The 23,618-nt window shown below is 47.6% G+C and overlaps 1 protein-coding gene across 3 annotated transcripts; it reads right to left on the bottom strand.

The window, feature by feature from the left end:
* Window positions 1–991: 991 nt before the first annotated feature.
* On the bottom strand, window positions 992–23,584 carry trx (trithorax). 3 transcript variants are annotated; one of them, XM_064694615.1, is made up of 9 exons: window positions 16,814–17,162; window positions 14,646–15,749; window positions 13,335–13,906; window positions 12,497–13,068; window positions 12,233–12,436; window positions 3,469–12,169; window positions 3,273–3,406; window positions 3,030–3,205; window positions 992–2,956 (listed from the first exon to the last, which is right to left on the bottom strand). In XM_064694615.1, the coding sequence occupies exons 2-9, from the start codon at window positions 15,624–15,626 to the stop codon at window positions 2,783–2,785; spliced, it is 11,514 nt and encodes a 3,837-aa protein (XP_064550685.1). In that variant the 5' UTR covers window positions 15,627–15,749; window positions 16,814–17,162; the 3' UTR covers window positions 992–2,782. The 3 variants fall into 3 exon arrangements, with proteins under 3 accessions (XP_064550685.1, XP_064550686.1, XP_064550687.1); XM_064694616.1 differs by having other exon boundaries at window positions 12,497–13,056; XM_064694617.1 differs by lacking the exons at window positions 14,646–15,749; window positions 16,814–17,162 and adding an exon at window positions 23,442–23,584.
* Between the last annotated feature and the right edge of the window lie 34 nt (window positions 23,585–23,618).

Below are 23,618 nucleotides of genomic sequence, written 5' to 3'. Positions count from 1 at the left end.
GACAATTTGTGCTTGTTTGCCATCTTCCTTTAAGTACTTACCATAAAGATATAAAGCCCGTATACAAAGCCTTTTGATTTATGTACGTTTTTCTTCGAGTTGTGACACTCTGGAGGCCAAACAAATGTATTTTTGATTTTTATGAGCAATTAAAAAGTCTCCAAAAATTAATGGGAAGCGGCGCAGTTTTAAGTTGCATCATTTTTATATACGTGTATAATAACCCATTATTTAAAGCAACCAGTCAAATTTTTTGGTTATATAAAGCTCATTTAATTGAAGTCTGTCATAACACAAAAACATGATTTTGCAAAAAATGCCTTTTAAAATATTCAAATCAGTATCACTGCAGGAAAATAAACTCTTGTTATCCTCTCGTGATGATAAAACTTATTATGTTAAATAACGAATAATTGTGCATCATTATCTTAAAAATTTCAACAGTCGTCAAGTAAATAAGCGATATTGACTCTTGATCTGTTCTAAATGGTCAACAAATGGATAATAAAAAATAACTATGCAATTGAAATAAGAAACCTACGTACTTTCCTAAACAATGTATTTTTAAATATGCATGTAAAATTTGAACCCAATCGGTCGAAAATTGCGATTTAAATTTTAAGTTGTAAGGGACGCGTGCACTTTAAAAATAAACTATTTTATTTATTTGTTTCATATCGCCCATAATCCTTCAATGTTGTTTCCAAAATCCTAAAAGAACTTTTAAAGCAACATAGAAATGGGATACTTACAAATCCCAGTGTAAGCTCCTTGAATCCGGTCGATATCTTTGGACATATTCACCTCATTGGTTAGAAAGGGGATGTGCAAAATGAGTCAAGAATTAAATGTATCTGCAAACACATTTAAATACTTAGAACACAATTTTATGAGTCTTTCCCCATGCTCGGAAAATAAATTATAGTTGATTGTTACGCCCTTGCCCCATAATCATAATCGGGTTGTTTATAAAGAATGAAAACCACATTGATTAAAATAATTTATTCTGTAGTTTATTAACCTTTTTTCTTTAGGGAATAAAAATATAAAATTCCTTGACGTCGGGCAAAAAGTGCCCGCGTCTGAATGGCTGCCAAAAATGCTGTGGAACTTTGCCTGTACATTCGTATGCTTTTTAGCTTTCGTCTGATTCCGAATCGAACTATGTAAGTTTTATAGATAATGGCTGATTGCTCAGACCAATTTTGACAAAAATACAAATACAATACGAGCTAACTGTAGGCTTAACTGAATCATTCATATTATAACTAATAGAATACAAGGGAGCTGCTTAATAAATAAGGATTACTTTTAAAAGCCGGCAATAAGAGGCTGACATTACGCATTTAAAAAAAATATTAAACAATTGTACACATTTAAACTAATCATAAATTTAGAACACAATATTGTTTTTAGCGATTACAAACGAATTTTACAATTTACATGGACACATTTCAAAGCATTACAATTTAATAAGAATTACATAAATCAAATGCACGAATACGTGCGTAATTAAAATTATAAATATGCATTTGCATTTGTATTTGTATTTGTTTTTTGCTTTTTTTTTTACAATTAAATTGGTGTTGTCTGTTCACAAAATAATTTCAAAGGTGATGCTTAGTTACTTGTTGGTTACCCAATACTTACATACATATGTATGTGTGTGTTGTGTGTGTGTGTGTGTGTGTGTGTGTGTGGCTTTGTGTGGGTGTATGCATGTTTAAATATATGTATTAGGTTAGGCCAGTGGATTATTAGTATCTGTAATAGTTAGTTAGTTCAATTGCAACAAACGTAAATACTCAATTTGCATGTGTGCATAATTCTACATAAAATAGTTTCATCTGTTTTTTTTTTTGTTTTATGTTTTTAGTTTTTTTTTCTTTTTCTATATACTTAGAGATTTGTTACGTCTTATGCATATTTTTTTAAATTACCTAACACTTTTTTATTTTTATATTTACAATCTAACACAAGCCCCTGTATATAATCATTAAATGGTTGCCCAGCGATCTGGACCTAAACGGGTTGATAAACCGACCAAGCCGCTAACGCTATTAGTTACAATACACATATATATATATATATCTTGATCTTGATCTTGATCTTGTGATTTGCAACATACTCATGCCCAGGTTAATTATGTTAATATATATATATAGAATCTTTCAAGCCTTAATATACTGAATTTCATATATGGTAGCTAATACATATGTATACATATTTAATGCATAATTTAAACATATTTCATATACAGTTAAACCATCTTCGCTGAATACTGAAATCATCGAGTTTTCCCATGTTTATGTATGTGTGTATGTCTGTGTGTAGGTGTGTATATGTGTGTGCGAGTGTATATATATTTTTTTTTAGATACACGTTTATAGTTATATATCGTACATTTTATATATATCAATGGGTTTGCCATATATGGGAAGCCTATATGAGCACGTTGCATAATATTGTAATGAATGTAAATATATATTAGTTGTATAAATATATACGAATATGTATAGGATATATATGTATATATATATACATATATATATATATATATGATGTAATATCAACGTTTTAACTCTTACATTTACAACTGTTGTATCTAGCGTCTACTTAAAATGTATGCTATCCAAATGAAAATGTATCACGATTGACCAAATATTAGATCGAATTAACCGTTAACTACACATGTTTCCTTTTTGCTGTATATTCCTTCGATGAGTATGTTTCGGACGAGCGCACTGCGCCATCCAATTGGTTGGATTATATTGGGTAACGCCTAGTTTAAGTACTTGCGGCAACGCTTTGAGCCGCACGAGCAGGGTATTTTTTCATCCTCGAACGGGAACTTGTAGTCGTAGGTCAGCTCCTCGCCCTGCACGATGCGCCGCAGGGCAAAGATGATGATGTGCTTGTGGCCAAGTATGTCGACGACCTTGGAGTAGCAATTCGGCTGTGAAAGACGAAGCAATTAAAAATAAGATTAGCTGGCAATTCACAGCTGTATCCGAGTCTCTTCTACTTACCTCACAGGAGTGATTGATAAAGCGCGCCGCATTGCCACGCATTGTGGCATCCACAACGAGATTGTCGTCGATCTTGAACATGTAGCAGCCAATGCCACGGCTGTCGTAATACCGTTCCCGCTTGTCGGTCAGCGTAGAGCGTATCAGTTCTCCGGCGTACTCGATAACCATTTCACCTGTGCGATTTGAAATTCAATAATAATTATTTATACAAATTTAATAATAATTATGTGCATCACATACCTGCTTCAATGTCCTTGGTGCAGTAGAGACCGCGTCCATGGATGTGCGAGCGGAAAACGCCCACGTAATCCTTGTAGGTCTCCTTCAGCGTACGGTACTTCATGGCCATGGGCAAATTGCTGCCAGTTCCGCGTCTGCAAAAGAGTCGCGTCAATTAGTATGGCTAGCGAAGTGGTCAGAGGAATCTGGGACCTACCTGGGCACCAGCTCGTTATCGGAGGGCTGCACAAACACCTGTATGGGCTGCTTTCGATGTCTGGACGCCAACCAGCTGAACATATCGTATTCGGATCGACTGGCGTATGGCTCGCAGCGTGCGCACTCATATGCATTCTCCTGCAGCTCTTCCTGATCTGAGCCGTAGTCTATGAGCGCCTGCACATCAACCCCAGCGCCAAGTGCTGCCGCATTGTTGCCACCAGCGCTGGCCGCATGTCCGCCCACGGCAGCTGTGGACACATTTCCGTTGCGTTTATGATATTTGGGCGTATACTTGACGCACTTCTCCACGCCAGGCAGCTGCTCGATCAGATACTTGAGCGCGTTCGTCTTGAGGCCAATCATTTGCACACCGCTCATATCGGCCAGCGGACCTTCGGGCAGGGGCGTAAGACCATGAGCGCGACGCGCCACCTGCACAGCCTCGAACACCTTTTCCCAGATCTCGGCAATGGAACTGGACTTGTAGGTGAAACCATCTTCGCTTTGTATTTCGTACAGCAGATGTGGCCCGCTTATCTTCTTGGGGTCGCGCATTGGTGGCGGCTGCTGTGGAGCAGCTGCGGTTGGCACTACATTAGGTGGCACGGTATCCGGCTGCTGCTGTGGTACATCCAGCTTGGGCTTCTTCAGATCCAGCTCGACGCCCGCCTGCAGCTGCTTCAGCTGCAACTCGTGTGCCTCGGCCATTTCGTTTATGTAGCTAGCCGCTGCCTCCACTGCCTCGGCGGTGGCCGTAAAGGTTTCATCGTCCGTGGATACTGTCCCGGCGGCAGTCGTGGCCAGCACATCCTCAACCATTTGCTGATAACCAGCGCTGGCTTCGACTGTCGTCGCCGTGGCTATTGAATCGGCACAGTCATCGTTCGTCAGGTTGTCCAGAATTTTGCTGATCTTCTCCTTCACCGCCGGCTCCTCGCTGTCGGACATCTCGTGGTCGTTGCACGCCGATGTGGCCATTTTCAGGCTAAAGTCATCGTCGTCGTCCTCATCCTCCTCGCCATCATCCACCTGACCTAGTCCCTCAGTGCCGCCGCCGCCGCCGTTCTTCATGCTGGCGTAGTGATCCTCGGTGTCCATAGGCACTGCCTCCACATTAAAGCCATGCTTCTCAAGCAGACAACTCTCGTTAGACGTAAGCTGAAAGCCATTGTCCACCACCATCTCCATATGCTGCTGCTGCTGATGTTGCTGGCACGTGTTGGCCTCGAGGAGCATCAGATCGTTGTGTTTGGGTTTTTCCAGCTGCAGCTGCGCCTCCGACTGCTTCTCAAAGATTTGCTCGCTGTAAATGGGCTCCTGTTGCTGTTGCAACTGCAAAGTCGTTATCGAATTCGTCTGCTCTAGATTCTCCAGCGCGATGTTGGTCTTAAGCTCCGTCTCGTAGCCAGGTGACTTCTGCTCCAGCTGCGCATAGCATTTGACTATGGGTTTTTGTATGGACGCGCCCGCAGGCACCGGTTCCTCAATGGGCTTGGGCGGCGTTGGCGACTGCACCACGACATCGTTGTTCAGCGGCGTCGGTTCCTGGCGCTGCTGCATGGGCAGCACCCGGTTCGTTGGCCTGCTGTTGATCGTGATGCTGTTCTGCTGCGTCACAGTGCTGCTGCTGCTGCTGTTGTTTGCGCTGGCCGCCAGCGGCTGCTGTTGTAGCGGATTGACCACATTGGTGGGCAGCGAATTGCTGGCATAGTGCTGCAGTCGTGTGGCGTTGCCATTAATCAGCTGCTCCGCCGGCTGCTGCTGCTGTTGCGACTGCTGCTGCTCCTGCAGCTGTATGGCCTGCGCCTGCACAGCCGGCGTGATCACGAACTGGGTAGCTGCCTGTGGCTCTGCTGTATTCACTATGCTGATGATGGGCTGCTGGGCGGGCAGCAGCTGCGGCACGGACAGCTGTTGTTGTTGCTGCTGCTGATGCTGCAGCTGCTGCTGCAGCTGCTGCTGCAACTGTTGTTGTTGTTGTTGTTGTGGCTGCTGCAGTTGTTGCTGTGGCAGCTGCTGTTGCTGTTGTTGTGGTGCGGGCGGCAATCGCTGCTGCAGCAGCGCTACCTTGGACACCTGGTTAACCGCCGCTGGCGACTGCTGCTGCTGCTGCTGATGCTGGTGGTGATGTTGCATCGATGCTGCTGACGTGGCCAGCTTTGGGGCCTGCTTCATGATCTTGGGCTTGACCTCGACCTTGTGTATGGGCCTAATCAGATTCGTCTTCTTCTGCAGCGGCTTGGAAGCAATGCTAGGCGGTGCACCGCACGCGCTGCCCGTCTGCTGCCCCGCTGCCTGCTTGTTCTTCAGCTCGTTCGCCTGCTGCTGGCGCTGGAACTGTGACGTCAGCTTCATATTGGCATTGCCCGCCAGCTGTTGCTTTGGCTGCATTTGCTGCTGCTGTTGGTGCTGCTGCTGTTGGTGCTGCTGCTGCTGGACCACGTTGGTGGGCAGCACCTTGTTCACCACCTGCGATTGCTGTGGCTGCGGCTGCACCTTGCTCAACACCGAGATTGGCGCCTTGTTTGCATTTGTATTGCGCTTCATCTGCGCCACAGGCGGCACCTTGGCCGTGACCACCAGGGGTGGTGCATAGTCCGGCATCGTCTGCTGTGTAGACGATGTGGGCGTGGTCTGAAACTGAAAACCAGCATTTTGCAGCATCTGTGCGGTAGCATCATCCGTTCCCTGCGTCTGGCTCTGCTGCAGCCAGCCCGTGTTGCCGCTGGCATCGACCGCATTGTTTAGGACCACATAGCCAGCGGGCAGGTCGACAATCGGTTCGATTTTGCTGGCCTGGAACACCTGTGTCGTCGTGGCCGAGAAGCTGGAATTCTGGCTAAGCACACCCGGCATGGCCGTGGATACGAACTGCTGCGATGACATGACCGTGTTCTGGACGATCGTCTCCAGGCCGTAATACATGGGCTGCGTGGCCAGTATGACCTGCGGCGTGGCGGTGGCAAACTCCAGGCCCGTGGTGCCGCCCCCTGTGGCACCGCCCAAAATGAGAGGCTGCTGCGCCGTGGCGCTCTGCGTGCCATCTGCTCCAGTGGTCAGCTGCAGGGTCTGCGGCTGGATGAGCGTGCCAATAACCTGGGGCTGTGTCTGCAGCTGTCCGGTAAGCATCTGCAGGCCCGAGTTGCCCGGCGCTGTGGTCAACATGAGATTCCCGCTTGCGTCCGTTTGCAGATACGTGGCACCGCCGCCTGGAGCTGTCAGGAACGTGGGCGTGCTGGTCGTCGGTTGCGGCTTAAAGTCATTTGTCGTCGGTATCGAGATGTATTGCAGCGGCTGGTTCTGGCTGCCATCGCCGGTCACAAACGAGATGATGTTCTGCGCCTGCGTCTGCGGCAACAGCAGCTGCTGCGTTTGCGGCTGCGCGTTGCTCTGGAAGAGTAGCTGCGGCTGCAGCAGATTTTGGCCCAGCAGCTGCGTGGTGCCGCCGTGCTGGGTCACCGTGATGGGCGACTGTTGTTGCTGTTGCTGCTGTTGTTGTTGGTGATGTTGTTGGTGTTGTTGTTGGTGATGTTGTTGGTGTTGTTGTTGGTGTTGTTGTTGGTGTTGTTGGTGGTGGTGCTGCTGCTGTGGCTGCAGCTTGGCCTGAATGGGCTTCACTCCCTGCGCCGACTTCAGTTGTTTCTGCTTGGCCGCTGCTGTTGCCTGCTGCGCCGCCTTGGTGGCCACCGTCTTGAGCGGCTTACCCGTGCCACGCAGTGGCAGCACGATCTTCTTGTCGCTGTTGGTCGCCTGCAGCGTCTGGTATGTGGCCGTTGGCATCGCCGCCGGCGCCGCTGTCTGAAGCAGTTGTGTCGTACCACCATTGCTCTGCGGCAGCTGGATGAACTGCTGCGTTCCATCCGGATTTGTGGACAGGGCTATCAGCTGGGGCTGCGCCTGCGCGCTCATCGTCGGCTGTGTCAGGGTAAAGCCGCCGCCCAGATTGGCCGCCAGGTTCTGCAACGAATTGGCATAGAGCTGCAGCTCATCGTTGCCATTGGACGTGGCTTGACCGGTATTTGCCTGGGACAGAAAGAAGCCATTGCCCAGGGACTGTGGCTGCAGCTGCAGCGTCTGCAAGCCCTGCAGACCCTGCACGCCGAACTGCCCCAAAGTGGCCAGGTTTTGCACTTGTGGAAAGGACGTCTGCAGATAGTTGAGTCCGCCCGTGTTGCTGAGCGTGGCGGCGGCCAGCGCCTGTTTCTGTAGCTCATTGAGGCTCTCGGCGCTGAGCTGAGCCGTGCCCGTTGTGGTCTCCGACTCCGATTCGCTGGTGGACATCGGCTCGCAGCTGCCCAAATGCCGCTGAAAGGAGTCGTAGTTGCGGTACGTGCATTGGCAACGCTCGCACTTCACCTGCCCCGTAAACTGGGCCGTTGACAGATTGCCATCACTGCCAATGATACGGTACTCGGTAATGGAGTCGTCTACGCCGTCCATTTGCATGATCTTCAGCTTGGCGGGCTCTTCACGCGATTCGTTCTTCTCGAACAGACACTTGGCCGCACTCCAGGTAAAGCTCTTGGTGCGCATGGCAGCGCTGCCCTCCGCCGGTAGCTCACTGCTGCTGCAGACGGACTGACGCCGCGTGATGCCGGCAACGGTGGCCATTTCCTTTTTGCTGCGCTGATTGAGGCTGAGGAGCACACCCTCGGCAATGTTCTTGGAGAGCTTGCGACGCTTAAAGGCCGCAACACTGCCGCCGTCCAGCTTGGGCCAAGAGCGTGTCGGAGCCGTGGCCGTCTTTTTGAGGACTTCGCCGCGTTGCTTCGCTTGACTGGAGCTGCGCGCCGCGGATAGCATGGCATCCTCGACAGGATTGCTGGCTGGCCAGCAATTGCTCAGCTCCAGCTGTTTGCTTAGGCTGTTCGAGTTGCGCGTGTCCTCGTCGCAGATGCTCACCGAACCGCCGCCTGTCTGGGATGTGGCCGTTGTGCCGTCCTTGGACTGCTCGCTCATGGTGAACAGTTCGGTCTTGTCGCCGAGATCCTCGTACATGAATATGTCCAGCATGGAGATGCCATCGAGCAGCTCATGTGGCAAATCCTCGAATATCGCATCCTTAATCTCTGGCGGCAATAGGTCCGCATTCTGTTGCGGCTCCTCCTCGGTATTCTCGTCGGCGGGCACATACGAATTGGGAAACTCTGCCCAATCCGTGTCCAGCAGATCACTGCGCGCCAGGCTGCTGTGCCACCGAGCTATCTGCGCGAGGCCGAGCTGCACCAGCGAACAATTGGGATTGGTGTGGTCGACGGTAAAGTTGCGTCCAGCATCGAGTGTCAGCGAGCTGGAGTAGCTGTTCTGGATGGTGGTGCGCACCGTGTACTCCACTATCTTCCAGGGCTCCTTGGAGGACCAATAGAGGCGGCTGCACAGAAAATTGATCGGCACAATCGCCTCAAAGGAGTCGGAGAAGCGTGGCACAATCGAGCCCAGCTGCCGCACCTCCAGCGAGCCGATGTGGAACTGCACCTTGGCGGGCTCAATCAGCTTCTTGCGCTTGCGATCGAGCTCCACGTAAACGGGACGCGACACCTCAAAGTTCGATTCGTAGGTGACGCTGGGCGAGCCATTCGCTTTGAGCGCATTGCGGGCATGAGCCGGGCAATACATGGACTTGTCGGTGAGGAAGGCGCAATCGATGCTGCGCGCACAGGGATAATGATAGTGTTCGCCGCAGGACTTGACATTGCAGCCAACGGTGGCGCCTCGATTGCCGCAGACGGTGCACTTTATCATCCGGCCACGCGACACGGCACTGTGCACATTCTGCAGCGAGCCGTCGATCTCCTCAAACACCTCGGCGGACCACATGGCACAGTTGATGTGCACCCAGCAGTCGTGGCCGCAGTAGAGCAGGCGCGCCTCCTCGCCGGACAGACCCTCGCCGCTCTTGCGGCAGAAGAGGCAGACGCGCGTATCCAGACGTGTCTTCACCGCGCAGCCGCCCAGATCGTCGACATCGTCCAGCGGTATGTCCAGGAGGCCAGTGCGCGGTGCCTGCGATGCGGTATGGTGTTCGGCATATGTGGAGGGAGACTCCTCGAGTTCCTCGTAGCCGCACGACTCGAACATATCCTCCTCGAGCGCATCTGTGCAGGCCTTGGTCTCGTTCTGGAACCACGGAAACTGCTCGCTCAGCAGCTCCTTGTAGGCAATGTCCAGCTCATCACAGTTGCTCTGCTGTATCACCTGGCTCATGTCGTAGTTGAACTCCGCCAGCGACACGTACGCATTGCTGGCGATCTTCTGCTTGATGTCCACCAGGCTGAACGATGGCGTCTGACTCAACGGCTGCAGGCAGCTGCATGGCACCGGTGTCGACGGCTTGTGATTGCTGCTGTGCTGCTCCTTGAACTCGTAGATGTCGTCACTGTTTTGGCTCTCGCCATCACTGCCCAGACCGTTGTAGGTGAATTGCAGCGCCTTCGGCTGCAGCTTGCCCTGGCTATGAGCCTTGCCACCTGCGCCCGCGCCCGCGCCGGTTCCACCGGCTGTGCAGCTGCAGCGCAGCTTCTTGCGCGGACTGAGCTTGAGCAGGGCGCAGGCCTGTCGCGACTTACTTAGCAGCTTGAGCACGCTGTACAGACTCGACTTGAACTCCTCCATGACAGCCAGACGCCACTCGTCGGCCTTGTTGCGGGAGACATCGCAGCGCCGCGCGCACTTCTTGCAGATGAACTCAATGGATTCGGGCAGCGTGCTCAGGAGATTGTACTGCTCGTCGCTGAGACCCTCGCACTTGGAGTGTACCCACTGGTTGCAGTCGCCGCACTCCATCATCTTCAGATCGAAGTCGTTGTCGTCGTAGCACTTCTGGCAGATGGGACAATAGTTGCCCTTTTTGCGCAGCTTGAAGCAGGCGGTGCACATGGGCAGGTTGCCTACGAACTTGGACACCTTGGTGGTGGCGCAGGATTTGCACTTCAAACAATTGACGCAGATGAGCGGCCGATCGGCGCCCAGCAGACGTTTGCTGGTGCCCAGACAGGTGCTGTGATAGTTCTTCTGGCATTTTTGACACTTCACCTTCGATCCGGAGGACATGTTGCACGTGTAGCAGACGGTGCAGCGCGGGCACAGCCAGTTGAGCCGTTGCGTCAGCTGATTCAGCGCCGTATTGGTGGCCGCCGAGATGGCGCAGGCATTGTTCGACGTCTCCAGCAGGCTGTTCATCAGCGTATCCTCGAACGAGCTGTGCTTCAGATTGTACTCGTCCAGCACACAATACTGATGATAAGGCTCGCAGCAGCAGGCGCAGAAGATCAGCGGATCCAGGCCCGTCGAGCCGCACAAGAAACAGAGCGCACGCTGCGCCACTGTTTCCGTGACGATCAGGCCAAAGCCCGTTTGGCACACCTCAGCCGGATCATAGTTCTCCCAGAAATCAATCGAAATCAGGGCCTTCAATCGATTAACCTCCTTGGCCAGCGCACGACGACTTTGTGTAGCAGCCGCCTGGCTGCTCGAAATGCTGCTGCTGACCTCGATGTTGCGCTGCTTCTTGGTGGCAACCAGTCCGCTGGCAACTGAGGTCACGGCTGCTGTCGCATTGCGCGTGGTCACCTTGCCCTTGGACGAGCCTGTTGCAGTTGCCGTCTTTTTAGCCTCTGTTTGGGAATTTGATTTGCTGCTCTTCGACTCCAGCACACTCTTAACAACTGGCTGGGCTTCGGTTGGGACTTCAGTTGGAGTTAATATGCAGCTGGCACAATTGTCGTTCTCGTCGATGATCATTTGCACGGACTGCGGCGATTTGGGCTTTTTGCTGATGACCTGCTCTGGTGACGTTGTCGTGGTTGTTGGCGCTGGCGCTGCCTCAGCCGCAGCCAGCTCCTGCTCTTCTTCCTCGTCGCCAAAGGTGGCCAGAGGTTGCCCCAGCACTATGGATGCACTGCGGCACACGTGCTTTACACGCGGTCCCTTTAGATCGATGCGCTGCCGCTTCAAGTTATCCGGCAGCGTCGATGCGGCGGCTGCCTCAGTTATCTCCATTTGGCTGCTGGTGGCAGAAGAAGGCGTAGAAGAGCTCGCAGCCGGAACTCCAGTTGTCGCAGATGCTTGTTGTTCATCCTTTTGAGTCTCTGGCGTGTTGGCTTCTGTGGTCTTTTTGGCGTTGGGACTGAGCGGTTTCTCGCTTTCCTGCTCCCTCGCCTTCTCCTTGTCCTGTTTGGCCTTGCGTGTGGTTTTACCTGGCGCAACGGCTGCTTCACTGGTGCTGGGCACGGGACTCAGGCCAACTGTATCCTTTGACTCTTTGGCTTTCTTATTATCGTTGCCAATTTTTAAGAACAACGGCTTTTCGAGAATTGCGGGACGCAGCAGCGGAGTGCCGCCAAAGGTGACATTGTTCTCGGCCAGAGGATTCGATTTGATGGAGTTCACTGCAGTCTCCGCACTGGATTTCCATTTGATGGTCGTGCCCACCGAGCCTACCGACGATGCTGAGCTAGTCGGCGCCGTGAAACGCAAACTGGCCGTAGGCGATAACAGCTCCGGGCACTTGTCATCTTTGGGTGCCACATCCTCGCGCATGCTGGCGGGCAGTATGGCACTCAAGCGGCCTCTGTGTCCTGTGGGCAACTGGAGTGTTGCCAGGCATTTCTTAAGCCAGCACGCCTTGCAGCGCTCCTTGTACAGCTTCTTGAAGTTCTTCAGCTGGCTCTTGAGCGATAATATGCTGCAATTGCCACCTGTTGTGTTGGGGAAATGGATTTAGAGATTTTACAATGAAAAGGATTTCAAGAGCTGCTTACCATCTGTGCACTTTAGCTGCTGGCTAGACTGTGCTGCGCTGGAGCTTGGGTTCGAGTGCATGGGCGTTGAGAGCTTGGATATCTTAGTCATTCTCGAGTTGAACTTGCGACAGACCTCACAGGCAATTACGCCGTATTTGCGTGCCAACGGCGCGTCCTTGTTATTAACTGGTGCCGAGCAAACGGCGCACGTCGAGGCAACAGCTGCATTATTAATAGAACCAAGTTGAGCAGGAGATTCAACTAGCACACTTATTCACATACCTGAACTGGCATTGTTGAGTGCGCCAAATGATAAAACATTTGCTGACGATATGGCACTTGAAGATGCGGGCAAAAGCGTTGTCGTGGGCAACGGCTTGGTGCTTGCAAATGATCCGCTCTTATCCGTTTGGAATTGCAGGCGCGGCTGGCGCAGCACAAAGCTGCTGTTTACCTTCGCGGTGGCAAAGCTGGCAAATGTTTCCTTGCCAAGCTTCTGGTTTAATGCAGTTGCTGCAGACGACGACGACGAGGGAAGCGTTTCGCTGGAAAAATCACCCAGCCCAAAGTAGTTCTTGGGTTTGGGTTTGCCAATGGCATCGCTGGTGTTCTTCTTGCTGCAAATGCCGCCCACCTCGAGCAGGCGCTTGTTGGGCTTTATGATGCGCGATGAGCGCGTGCTCCGTTTGGGCAGCACAAAATGTTTATCCATGACCAGTTGCCTGTCGTCGACCTCCTTTTCATCCACACTGGCCGAGTTTTCGGCACCCTTCTCGGACGCTGCCTCTTCGTTGTCCTCCACGTTATCATCATCAATGTCCTCATCGTCCTCAATCGCATCGCTGCTTGCCGAGCTACAAATTAAAATGAACATTTTTGTTTTATTACGAACTCGACCAAGATTTTTACATATTCTTTTAAAATGTGAATATTTAACTGCATAGTTTATTTATTATTTTAAAGTTGGAAAATGGGTTTTGGGATCTGATAAATCTCCAACCAATCAATCATAATTATAACTGCTCTAAAATGTAGCATACTTTGGGGCTAGCCCAAACTAGTTTTGATCGACTGAAGGTGCGAATAAAATATGTATACCTAATTATTAATTATGGCTTACCCATCATCATCGTTGTCTTCGGGTGTTTTGTGCTGAGGCTCCTGCTTGCGAAATGTGACACCGCCCGAAACGGCGTCCTCATCGTCCATTGGGGCGCCAAAAGCGCGCGACAGGCCAGAGCCGAAGAGATTTGTAGAGCTGCTGCTGGATTCCTGTATGGAGGATGAGGGGGCATGCACTGAGCGAAACTTCAGCGAATTGAGCTTGTCGATGTTCGAGTTCTTGTTGAGTATCTTGGAAAGTATGGAGGGGCGCACGATGAACTCGCTGCCCCTGCAATAGGTGAGCGGTCGATTCATGCTGTCCTTCTTCATGATGGAGACGAGCGGCACACGATTGTCCGGGTTGTAGAAACGCTTGACCACCGACTTGTCATCACTGGTCTCGAGTATGTTCTTAAAGGTAACCGTTTTCTTTTGCTTTGTCACCGCCGGCGCCCCTGGGGCACCGGCACTCGTGCTGGCCACTACATTGGGACTGTGATTGGGATTGGGACTGGAGCCACTCGATTTGACTGCAACGACAGCGGCTTCCAAGCCGGCCTCATTGGCCATTTCGATTGAAGCCTTTAGCTGCAAAAACATAAACGACAGGTTAGTCATAAAGGGTTTCACTCGATGCCTCTTGGCCAATCAATAATGCATGCACAGGTAAAACAAGTAAATGAAAATGAAAGAACAAACAAAAAAAAAAAGGAAAGAAAAACAACTACATGCATGCTCGTAAAAACTAAAGCAGGCGAATAAGCATGCAAAGCAAAGCAGGGCGCATGGGATACACGAATCGGTGGGTATGGGGAATGCAGGGGGTGCAGGGAGTAAGTGCAAGTTTTGGGGGAAAAACAAGTTATGTGCAGGTAGAGACAGGCAAGCGGATAGGGCTAGGCTGGAGGTAGGAGGGCGGGCGGGCGGAACAAAGCGCGAAAACGTCATAAGAGCCAATTAAGCAGGTAAGCGAGCAGCTCAGGCAATAGGCAGACAGCCAGGCAGGCGATAGGGTAACCACTAGTTAGTTGGCAGGCAAGTCCGGGGCGCATAATTTAGCGCCCGACTTGACGGGGTTCTTATTTACATTGCCTGAAATGGGGCAGAATAAGCAAATAACACGCAACACACAAAAGACGAGACACCACAAAAAACAACAAAAAAAAAAACAAAAAGAATCACTGAGTTAAATCGGCTTTAACTTATTTTATATGTATTGCATATAGGTAGTAGGTGTGTGTGTGCGTGTGTGTGTGTGTTGCATTTATAAAGCGGGCGCGCGTAGCGTGTGTGTACAGTACAACATGAGCTAAAGAAATCCACTTACCATTGCAACATCTTCGCCAGCGCCTGCTGCTGCTGCCGCAGTTGCTGCTACGGCTGCTGCTGCTGCTGCTACCTCGACCACTTTTGGTTCGACGCTGGCAAAGGGATTCGCCAGCAGGCCAGCAGCTGCGCCTCCCCCGCCCCCAGCAATTACTGCCAGTGGCGTCCCAGGCAAGCTTGACGCCGACGTCGACGTCGCTGTCGGCGTTGCTGTCGCTGTCAGCGTTGCACTCGCTGACGCTGTCGTCGTCGTTGTTGTCGTAGGAGCAGCAGCAGATGATGATGATGATGAGGACGCTGAAGGGCAATTAAGTTGCAATTGCTGTTGTTGTTGCTGCTGCTTGAGTTTCGACGTCGAGGGCAACATCACCTCTGGTCTGGCCAGATTCAAGTTTTTGAATTTTTTATTCCCTCCTTTGCGTGCACGCTGCAACGCACTGGGGCCCGGCACAAAGGCGGCGGCGGCGGCGGCAGCGGCTGTTGGCTTCTTGTCATTGCTGCTGTCATCGTCGTCATCGTTATTTGTGTCCTCGGCATCATCGGGCCCGGCGGCAATGCAGTTATTAGGCTCGATATTGTTGCTTTGATTTTTGCATTCCTTGACCTCGGCCGGCGCTGTGGCGCTCTTATGGTGGCTGCCACCGTTTACATTGCCGCCATTTGTTGTCTTGCCTCCAGTGGATGATCCATTGCCGGTGCTGCTGCTGTTGCCACCTTCGGTGGCTGCCGCATCCGACGCACTGCTGGACGCGCCTCTGTTGCCGCTGGTCGCGGCTCCGCTTGGCGCATTATCATCGTCATCGTTATCACAATTGTTGCCCTTCTCCCGCGATGCCGAGCCGGCGCTCTGTTCGCTCTGCTGGTGCTGCTCTGTTGCCGCTGTGGCTGCTGCGCTCGCCGCCTCATCCTCCAATTGTAGGACACTTATCCGCTTACGATTAATCGACTTGGATGGTTTCCCGGGGAACTTGGAACGGCCCATAATATACGCACTTGCTGGTCGTTGATTTTTTGCATTTGCATTTGCATTTGCATTGGCAAATCGTTGCTGTTGACCCGGCTGTGTTCGCGTTGTTTGCGGCACAAACTTTCCTTGCAACGGCTGCTGGTAATGCACAAAAAACAAAAAAAAAATAGCAAATAAAACAACTATGTTCACGTGAGCCCAAAAGACCGGTATTAGCAAAGAGCGACGCCAATAACAACAAAAACAGCATCAGCAGCAGCAACAAGAGAAACAACGTCAGCCAATGGCTGTAACTAAACCACGTTTGGAATGCGTCAATTTCCCCCTTGAACACTCACACACATACGCTCACACGGACAGCCGTGGGCTGGCTGTGTTGTTGTTGCTGTGGTTACCGATTCCACTCCACTCTACTCCACTACACCCCACTCCCCTCTTCAAAAAACGCTTCACGACTCGTTTCGTTAGTTCCTTTATTTTTTCCGTTTAGCTCGTTTTCGCGCGCGTTCCTCGCTCCTTGCTTTGCAAATTACAACTACTAAAGCCGAATGGCCGAAGGTGACGTCGCAACGCGCGGCAGCCGCTTCGTTTGTTCGTTCGCTTCGTTGTTTTGCTTACGCTCTCTGCCTCTCGGCGCACACACGAACACTGAAGCAGACCGCTCTCTCTCGAGCGCTGCTCTCTCTTTCTTTTCGCTCTCTGGCGCTCCTGCCGCTGCCGCTGCCTCTGCTAAAGGTGCAATTGCAGCTGCCTTTGTCTCGCTGTTATTATTGGTTCGGCTCCTGCAGACGACTGCCACGTCTTGCGTGACCACCAGCACACACACCACCTTTTCACGCTGCTACCACTAAATATATAGTTTACAAAAATGGAAAAAAAATCGTCGCAAGCGGCAATAACAACAACTGCTGCTTCTTAGCTCCTTAGCACGCGCTCGTCTTTGTCGTTTACACAGACTCCTGACGCGCCCTCCCTCTCCTAACGCCTTTTTTACGCTCTTGCTCTAGCCTGCGCTCTTGCGACGCGTTAATCGCACCGATGTTCCCTCCCCGTCAACGTTTCATCGACGTTTTAAGTGGTTTTTCTACTTCAGACTTGAACTTTTTCTACTCCGCAGGATTTTCTTGTTATTCACTGTTGTTGTTGCTCTGACTGCTGTTGTTGTTTTTTTTTTATTTTTTGCTAGGAATTGAAATTCTTACTTTTGTTCTTGTTGTTGTTGTTGTCGTTGTTGTAGCCCACTACCCTGTTAAGTGGTGGGTTTTCCTTTATGACTGCCTTTTTACGACAGTTTTGCTTTTCTTTATGATGTCTTATGGTGACGCGAGCATGAAAATTCTTCTTTTTGCGCGTTTAGTTTTTCTGCGTTTTGAGTTTTTGCTCGCTGTATTTACAATTTTCCACATTGCTGTACTTTCGCGAAACGTTGCTCAACTATGTTAACAGTTCGGCTGCGGCTGCCTCATCAGCAACAACATCATCATCAATTTCATTATCATTATCATTGTAATCATCTACATCATTACATACTAACAACACACTCACAATCACCGAACTTATACTAGCACACTTTTTGCGCATTTATATGCTTTATGTGCGCGCGTGTGCTTGCATGTGACTGTGTGTGTGTGTGTGTGTGTGTGTGCGCGAATTTTTTTTTGTCTTAGCGCGATTTCTTGAATCTGGAAAAATTATTGAAAAGGGGGGAAAACAAAGTAGAAATTTATTAGTTCGCTTCGTCGCAGTTGGCAAACAAGTTGAGATTTTTACTGTGTGGGTGTGCGATGACTGTATGAATGTGTGTGTATGAGTGAGTGAACATGTCTGTGCACGGGTGAATGTATTTCTATGCTACGCTGTCGTTGTTGTTGTTGTTATTTTTGTTGCTTGCAGAAGCTGCATGTGACGGTTAACCAGGTTTTGTGAACTACTTAATGGCTGATGGAATGAGAATGAGGTGAAAAACGTTCAACTGCGTGTGCGCCACACACACACACACACCCGCCCGCCTTCCCCATCCCATGCCATAATCCCACTCCTTCGATGACTTGTTATTACTGTTCTCTTTATACTTTTTGTTTTCTGTCGTTTTAACTAGCTACTGCAATTGAGTTTGCCCGAGCATTGGCTGCATGCATGAGTCAGTCCGTCAGTCCGTCCGCTCGTCGGTTCGTGCATGGTTGATTGTTTTTGTGCAAAAGGTGTTTGTATTTACCTAAAGACACACGACACAACACGACACGACACTAGGCGACCCGGTAGCGGCACCAATTACCACAACAGTTACTGCTGTTTCTGGCACCAGCGACTGGTCGGCCTGGCCAGGGCTGGTTAGCTGTTAGTTAGTTAATTATGCAGCTAGTCAATCATGTCAACTGTACTCCAAGTGCAGTTTTGCTTTCTAGTTTGTTTTTCTTTTTCTTTTTATACCCTGTACTCACCAAATTGGCTAAAGAGGGCATTTCGTGTTCGCGCCAAAATTGGTATACATAATTGTCCAGATATTAAAATTGACAAGATATTAGAATTAACTTGTCAAGGCATTAGACGACCTAATATTAATATATCTGAATATTGTCTTGTAAGGTTTAGAACTCTTTAAATTCAAATCGTGGCCTATGGAAATGGTTTAATTTTATATAAATTAACTGTGTATTGCTCTAACATTCTGTTCAAAAATATAAGAATCTATCAAATGTTATGTACATGCATATTCTTGTATAGGATGCCGAGTTATGTAAACATTTTGTTACTGTGAAATAAACACTCAAATTTTGTTTCTTTAGGATTTTCGTGTGTCTGATTAAACTGTTTAGAGGGTATTGTCTAGTCAGTCAATAAGTTGGTTTCCCATATACATATCTAAAACATATGGGCAACTGTGTCTGGGATTACAATTTCATTTGAAGCTTGAATCGGTTATTGGCGATTTTCTTTTATCTCAGCGCTTTAAGCAGGCATGATGTAAGCATTAAGTTCAGCTTGATTGAATAACGCTTAAATGCATATAATTACATTTCATCCATAAATGTGCATGCGTATTGCGATTACACTAATTGCAGACAGATATTCGCACGTAGAGTCAATTTAAATTAATTATATTTAAAGCGATTCAAAGTGCTTAATATATACTCGAAGATCAGGTTTAACATGCTCAAATATATGTTTTGTTACCTACGTAAATTACGTACATATACAGCGACTGCTCCACTAACGGACTAATACATTTTAGAGTCCTACTTTTCTACAACTCTCGCATTCTCTCTCGCATGCAATAGTTGGGAACTTAAGTTCTTGTCATCTACAAGGGGTATTTACTTTGCCACCCTCTTAAGATAATTGTATTTCCCCATGTACTGTGGTTATTTACACGATATTAGAGTGGTTAGCAGCCCGGTATTCTAGTATTAATTGATTGCATCCAGGTTGCACGAGGGATCGCTATCTGCGTCAGGCACAACAGAAACACTGTGGGTAAGTGTAAGGGTTGTATTCGGATTGTTTGGTTGGGCAACGTTAGATGACGTTATCACGATGAGCGTATGCAAATTATTTTAATTGTGAGATAGGATCTATAACAATTAAATAACAATGGGAATACTAATAAGTATTAAATACATGTGAAGAAAATTGGAATCATGATGCACATATTCAACTGTTGGCCGACTAACATGACAGATGACATAACAAACTAAAGGTTAATTCGCTCAAGCTCAAAACAATTGTCAACAATTTAATACTCTCCCGAGTCGCTCGCCACACAAGCTACAAGCTACAAGCGGCAAACTAAAAACTACGCTTTAAATTGCAAATTGAACACACGGTGACACATAAAACTGGCAAACTAGAATTAATAACAGCGTGTCGTTGACATTAATTAAGTAAATCGCTATTATTATACATACATACATACATATATATGCATGCCACATGGCACTGACAGCCGCTGTCAAGCGCAGGAATATTGAACTAATCAATAAAATCTCGCTAAAGATGACAAAATCCGAGTGGATGGCCATCAAAAATGCGCACACGGCAATAGATACAAAGCATGTCAAAGCAACGCAATCAGAGAATAACCACTAAGATATACCCTGTTATTCCAGATGGGGAATGAGTCTTACTATACAAGGATGTGCCGGCCCGGAGGGGGGCGAAGAGAACGATCAAGAGTAATTATATTTTTTAGAATCTAGATGTAGACCTTAGTTAGGTTAAATGTCGACAAATTTTCAAATTCCCAACTTAGGACTGGGCAAAGATAACTTTAATTTGCGAAAATATCTAATTTAATATCCAATCTATAGTTAAAAATATAGATATATTTCATTTACATTACATTTAATGCTTACAAAAGGCATCTTTTTTTAAAGACAGATCCGTAGGTCAATAGAAAACACTACCTCAGTTTTTTTCAGCAACCACGTTTTAGCCCGATTTTAATGGGTAGCTTTCCGAAGGTCTATTTTAATTTTTATTTAATTGTTTTTGTTAAAGATTTACATGCATTCAAATAAGGTCTGAATATAATTTCTGAACAGGTGTAATTTCCAATCGAGATTAATATTAAATTTGTTTTACTGACAACTAGAACGGAATGAAATTTGTCAATTTTATACGATTGTTCTAAATAGCAGCCATTATACACTGTCTTGAACTTGGTCGAACCCGACAGCTGATTTACTCGCAGCTACAAGAATGCGTTACACATTTCGTGACCAAATTAGAATACCCTTGTAAAGGGTACAACATAAGCAAATGATGGGAATCATTTGAATGCTACAAATAAATAAAAGTCACGCGAGGTGCGAGGTGTGTGGCGCAAGGTGGAGATGAAGGTGGAGTTGCTGGCGGGGGCTGACAACAAACTGCATACATATGTACATACATATAAACAACAATCTCCAGCGACCGACAAGCGAACGGGGCGATTCGTGCGAGCGAAACCGAGCCGAGCCGAGGCGAACCGAACCGAAGCATCAGCCGAGCTAAAACGACAGCGACAGCGACAACGACGTCGAGGCGCGAGGCCGCACACACACCTTTAATTTAATTGCCATCAATTATGGTAAAAAGATTAAGAAATCAAAACAAGCGCAAAACGTACAAAAACATGAATAAGGCGAATGAGAAGCAAAACGAAACGAAATGTGTACAGACAGACAGACTGTCACACAGCCACGCACAGGCACAACCACACGCACACACGCTCAGACAGGTAGGCAACGGCATAGACAGAGACAGCGACAGCGACATACTCAAAGAGCCGCACACACAACTTGCAAATTGCGAGTAATTGAGCAGATTAAAGTCAAGCAGCGACAGCAACAGAGGAGGGAGCAGACCAGACAGGCAAGCGGCTAACAACAATAACAACATCAACAACGATGCCAAGCGAGATGTCGATTGAATACCGAATCGACTGACGAACGATTAAAATCGTGAGCACGACAATCATAACACCAACACGAATGCACGCCGAGCTTCTAAATAGATACATGCGTATGTGTGCAAAATGAGCGCAACAAAATATGCACACCCATACACACATGTTGGTATGTAAATTGGCATAAAATTATGCAAAAATGCCAAAATTATATATATGTATGTATTTATGTGTAGGCCAGACCAGCAAGACAACAAGAAAAATGAGACCAAAGACCAGTGTAAATAAGAGCGCAATGGAGCCGAACAAGAGAAAGCCAAACAGGCCAAGCGGAGCAGCTGAAGAAGTTGAATTAAGCAGCAAAAGACAACAAGCAACAAATGTGTCCCGACCAGAAATAAAAAAGAGCGGGCGAGAGAACGAGAGAGGGAGAGTAAACATGGGTGCCGAGGACAAGTCGAAGCGAAGGTGGGGGCCAATTAACGAGCATGAGAGAGAATTTGCGGGGGTGTGAGAGAGAGTGTGTACGTGTGTGTGTGTGCGAGTTCGGCATAGGTGAATGAGGTGCCCAAAAAGACGTTCAAATCAAAACACGCAGCAAAGGTAAAAGAAAATGTGCGCGCCAATATGTGGGTACGTATATATGTGTTTGAGGAGGGTATGAATGAGCACTAAAAGCTGAGCGTGAAACGCAGTTTGATGCTTAATTGCCACGAACACAAATACAACAAGAACATCGAACGCAGCAGCAGCAGCCAATATTAGATGTTGCTCCGCTACTGTTTGATTTACAGTTCGGCAAATCAGATGAACGAATTTTCATACACGACACGAGCATGCTTCACAATAATAAAAAAAAAAAACAAGTACACAATAATTTAAGAAACTAATAAATATGTTTTTATTTTTAAATTCAAGTTTAATACTACTATAATTTTGATCTAATTGAGACGTGCGTATTCGTGTCACGAATGAAGACACGACCCAGCTCTAGTTTGATTTGCTTTTGTTAGCGGTGGCGTTGGTAATTATGTGTGATGGTGGTGGTGGGTTCTTTTCAAGTGGCAGCAGCTGCTGCACGCACTGCAAAATTTCGGCAGAATGTTTAATATAAACGTAAACTAATATTTTGCCTGGCAATGTAAATAACTTTGGCACATTTGCGAGGTGTGTGCGTTAAGTTGACTACTGTTGCAGTTGCCGTTGCGTCAGTTCAGCAGAGCGTAAAAACAGACGGCAACAAATTTGCGACGTTTCAATATTTCAGGCATTAGCCTACGGCCCACTGGCCGCTGTTAACTTTGAAAGGCAAATTTGCAAATAAACTAATACATGCACACATGTGCATACATACATACATACACTATGAGCAATTACTCATTTTGCGCTTAGTTTCTCACGCTCACACACTTCAGATTCGGAATTCGCAGTTTTTTGATCGACAAAAAATGCCAAAGCAAAGATGGTGTCAAGAGAGCACGCGAGAGAGGGACACAAACACACACATAGCCTATGCAAATAAATATAATAGAAACACGTAAAAAATATTTCGTAATTATTCATCAAAAAATTATCATCAGCGGCCGCAGCAGCCGCAGCCGTCCACGACACAGACAACAGCAATAACAACAATAACAGGACTGAGAGAGAAACAACAACAGCAATGACAGCGTCGAGCTGTCGTAAGCAAAACAACTCGGGCCAATCGATTTGCCTGTTTTTCATTTTATTATACACATATTGTGCATGTGTATGTATGTATGTGTCTGTGTATGCACATAATTTATTAAAAAGTTTTAACAGCAACGCAAACGATCAGCGCAATTTTAGTTATAAATACAAGCACTTGGCCGCTTTGGTGCGTGCTAGGGCGAAATGTGGGAGAGACAGAGAGAGAGAAGCTAACATTTGATTTAAAATGAGAGCCACGACAACAAAAACAATTAACTGTAGGTACTCACTAGACACATTAAACTGTTATTTGTTGATGCTGTTTTATTGGTTTGTTAGTTACTGCGCTCTCTATTTTTCGCTCTCTCGCTCCCGATGACTGTGTGTGTGTGTGTGTACCGACTACCGTTGTTGTTGTCCAACTTGCTTTCTATAGTATTTAATAATGCACGTATGTTTTTAAATAACGAAACGACGTAGATAAAAATGTATTTAGATACATTTAACCGTATAATTTGTAGGCTTTGGCTACAGTCAGTGTAAACTAACTACAACAATTATACATGACAATAATCTAACTATGTATGTACGAATTTAAGTAAATGTACGTATTTATGCATGTAAATGAGGTGTTAGTTTAAGTGTCAAAATGCATTTGTTAGAAACGATGCGATTCGATGACTACATAAGGAAAAAAAAACAAAACGCGAGGTCTGACTCATCGGTCAAAACAAATGCGCCGACAACGCCTGGCCGTAAAATTGTGTATTTACCTTTTGATGTAGTTGTTCCTTAAATTGTTGTTGCTATGTATCCAACTATTTTGGGTTGATGTTAAAACATAATTCGCCTTGCACAATTGCACAAACGCACACACAAAATTAAACATTCAACATTCAATGCACACGACTTGTTCGATATTCGGTATTTTTCGTTTTTATTTTCGTTCA

The sequence above is a fragment of the Drosophila montana genome, unplaced genomic scaffold, assembly GCF_035044405.1.
Source record: "Drosophila montana isolate Dmon_TW-CO22-7 unplaced genomic scaffold, ASM3504440v1 contig_3733_1, whole genome shotgun sequence".
NCBI classification, from domain to species: domain Eukaryota; kingdom Metazoa; phylum Arthropoda; class Insecta; order Diptera; family Drosophilidae; genus Drosophila; species Drosophila montana.
This window is presented reverse-complemented; position numbering and strand designations above follow the sequence as displayed.

What these genes read in the sequence shown, in the direction of transcription:
- trx (XM_064694615.1), bottom strand. Translation starts at nt 15,626, where the DNA reads ATGGGCCGTTCCAAGTTCCCCGGGAAACCATCCAAGTCGATTAATCGT. An exon ending in GATAACGAGCTGGTGCCCAG is followed by an intron (nt 3,407 to 3,468) that starts GTAGGTCCCAGA and finishes ACTCTTTTGCAG; the next exon opens with ACGCGGAACTGGCAGCAATT. An exon ending in CACCAAGGACATTGAAGCAG is followed by an intron (nt 3,206 to 3,272) that starts GTATGTGATGCA and finishes CAAATCGCACAG; the next exon opens with GTGAAATGGTTATCGAGTAC.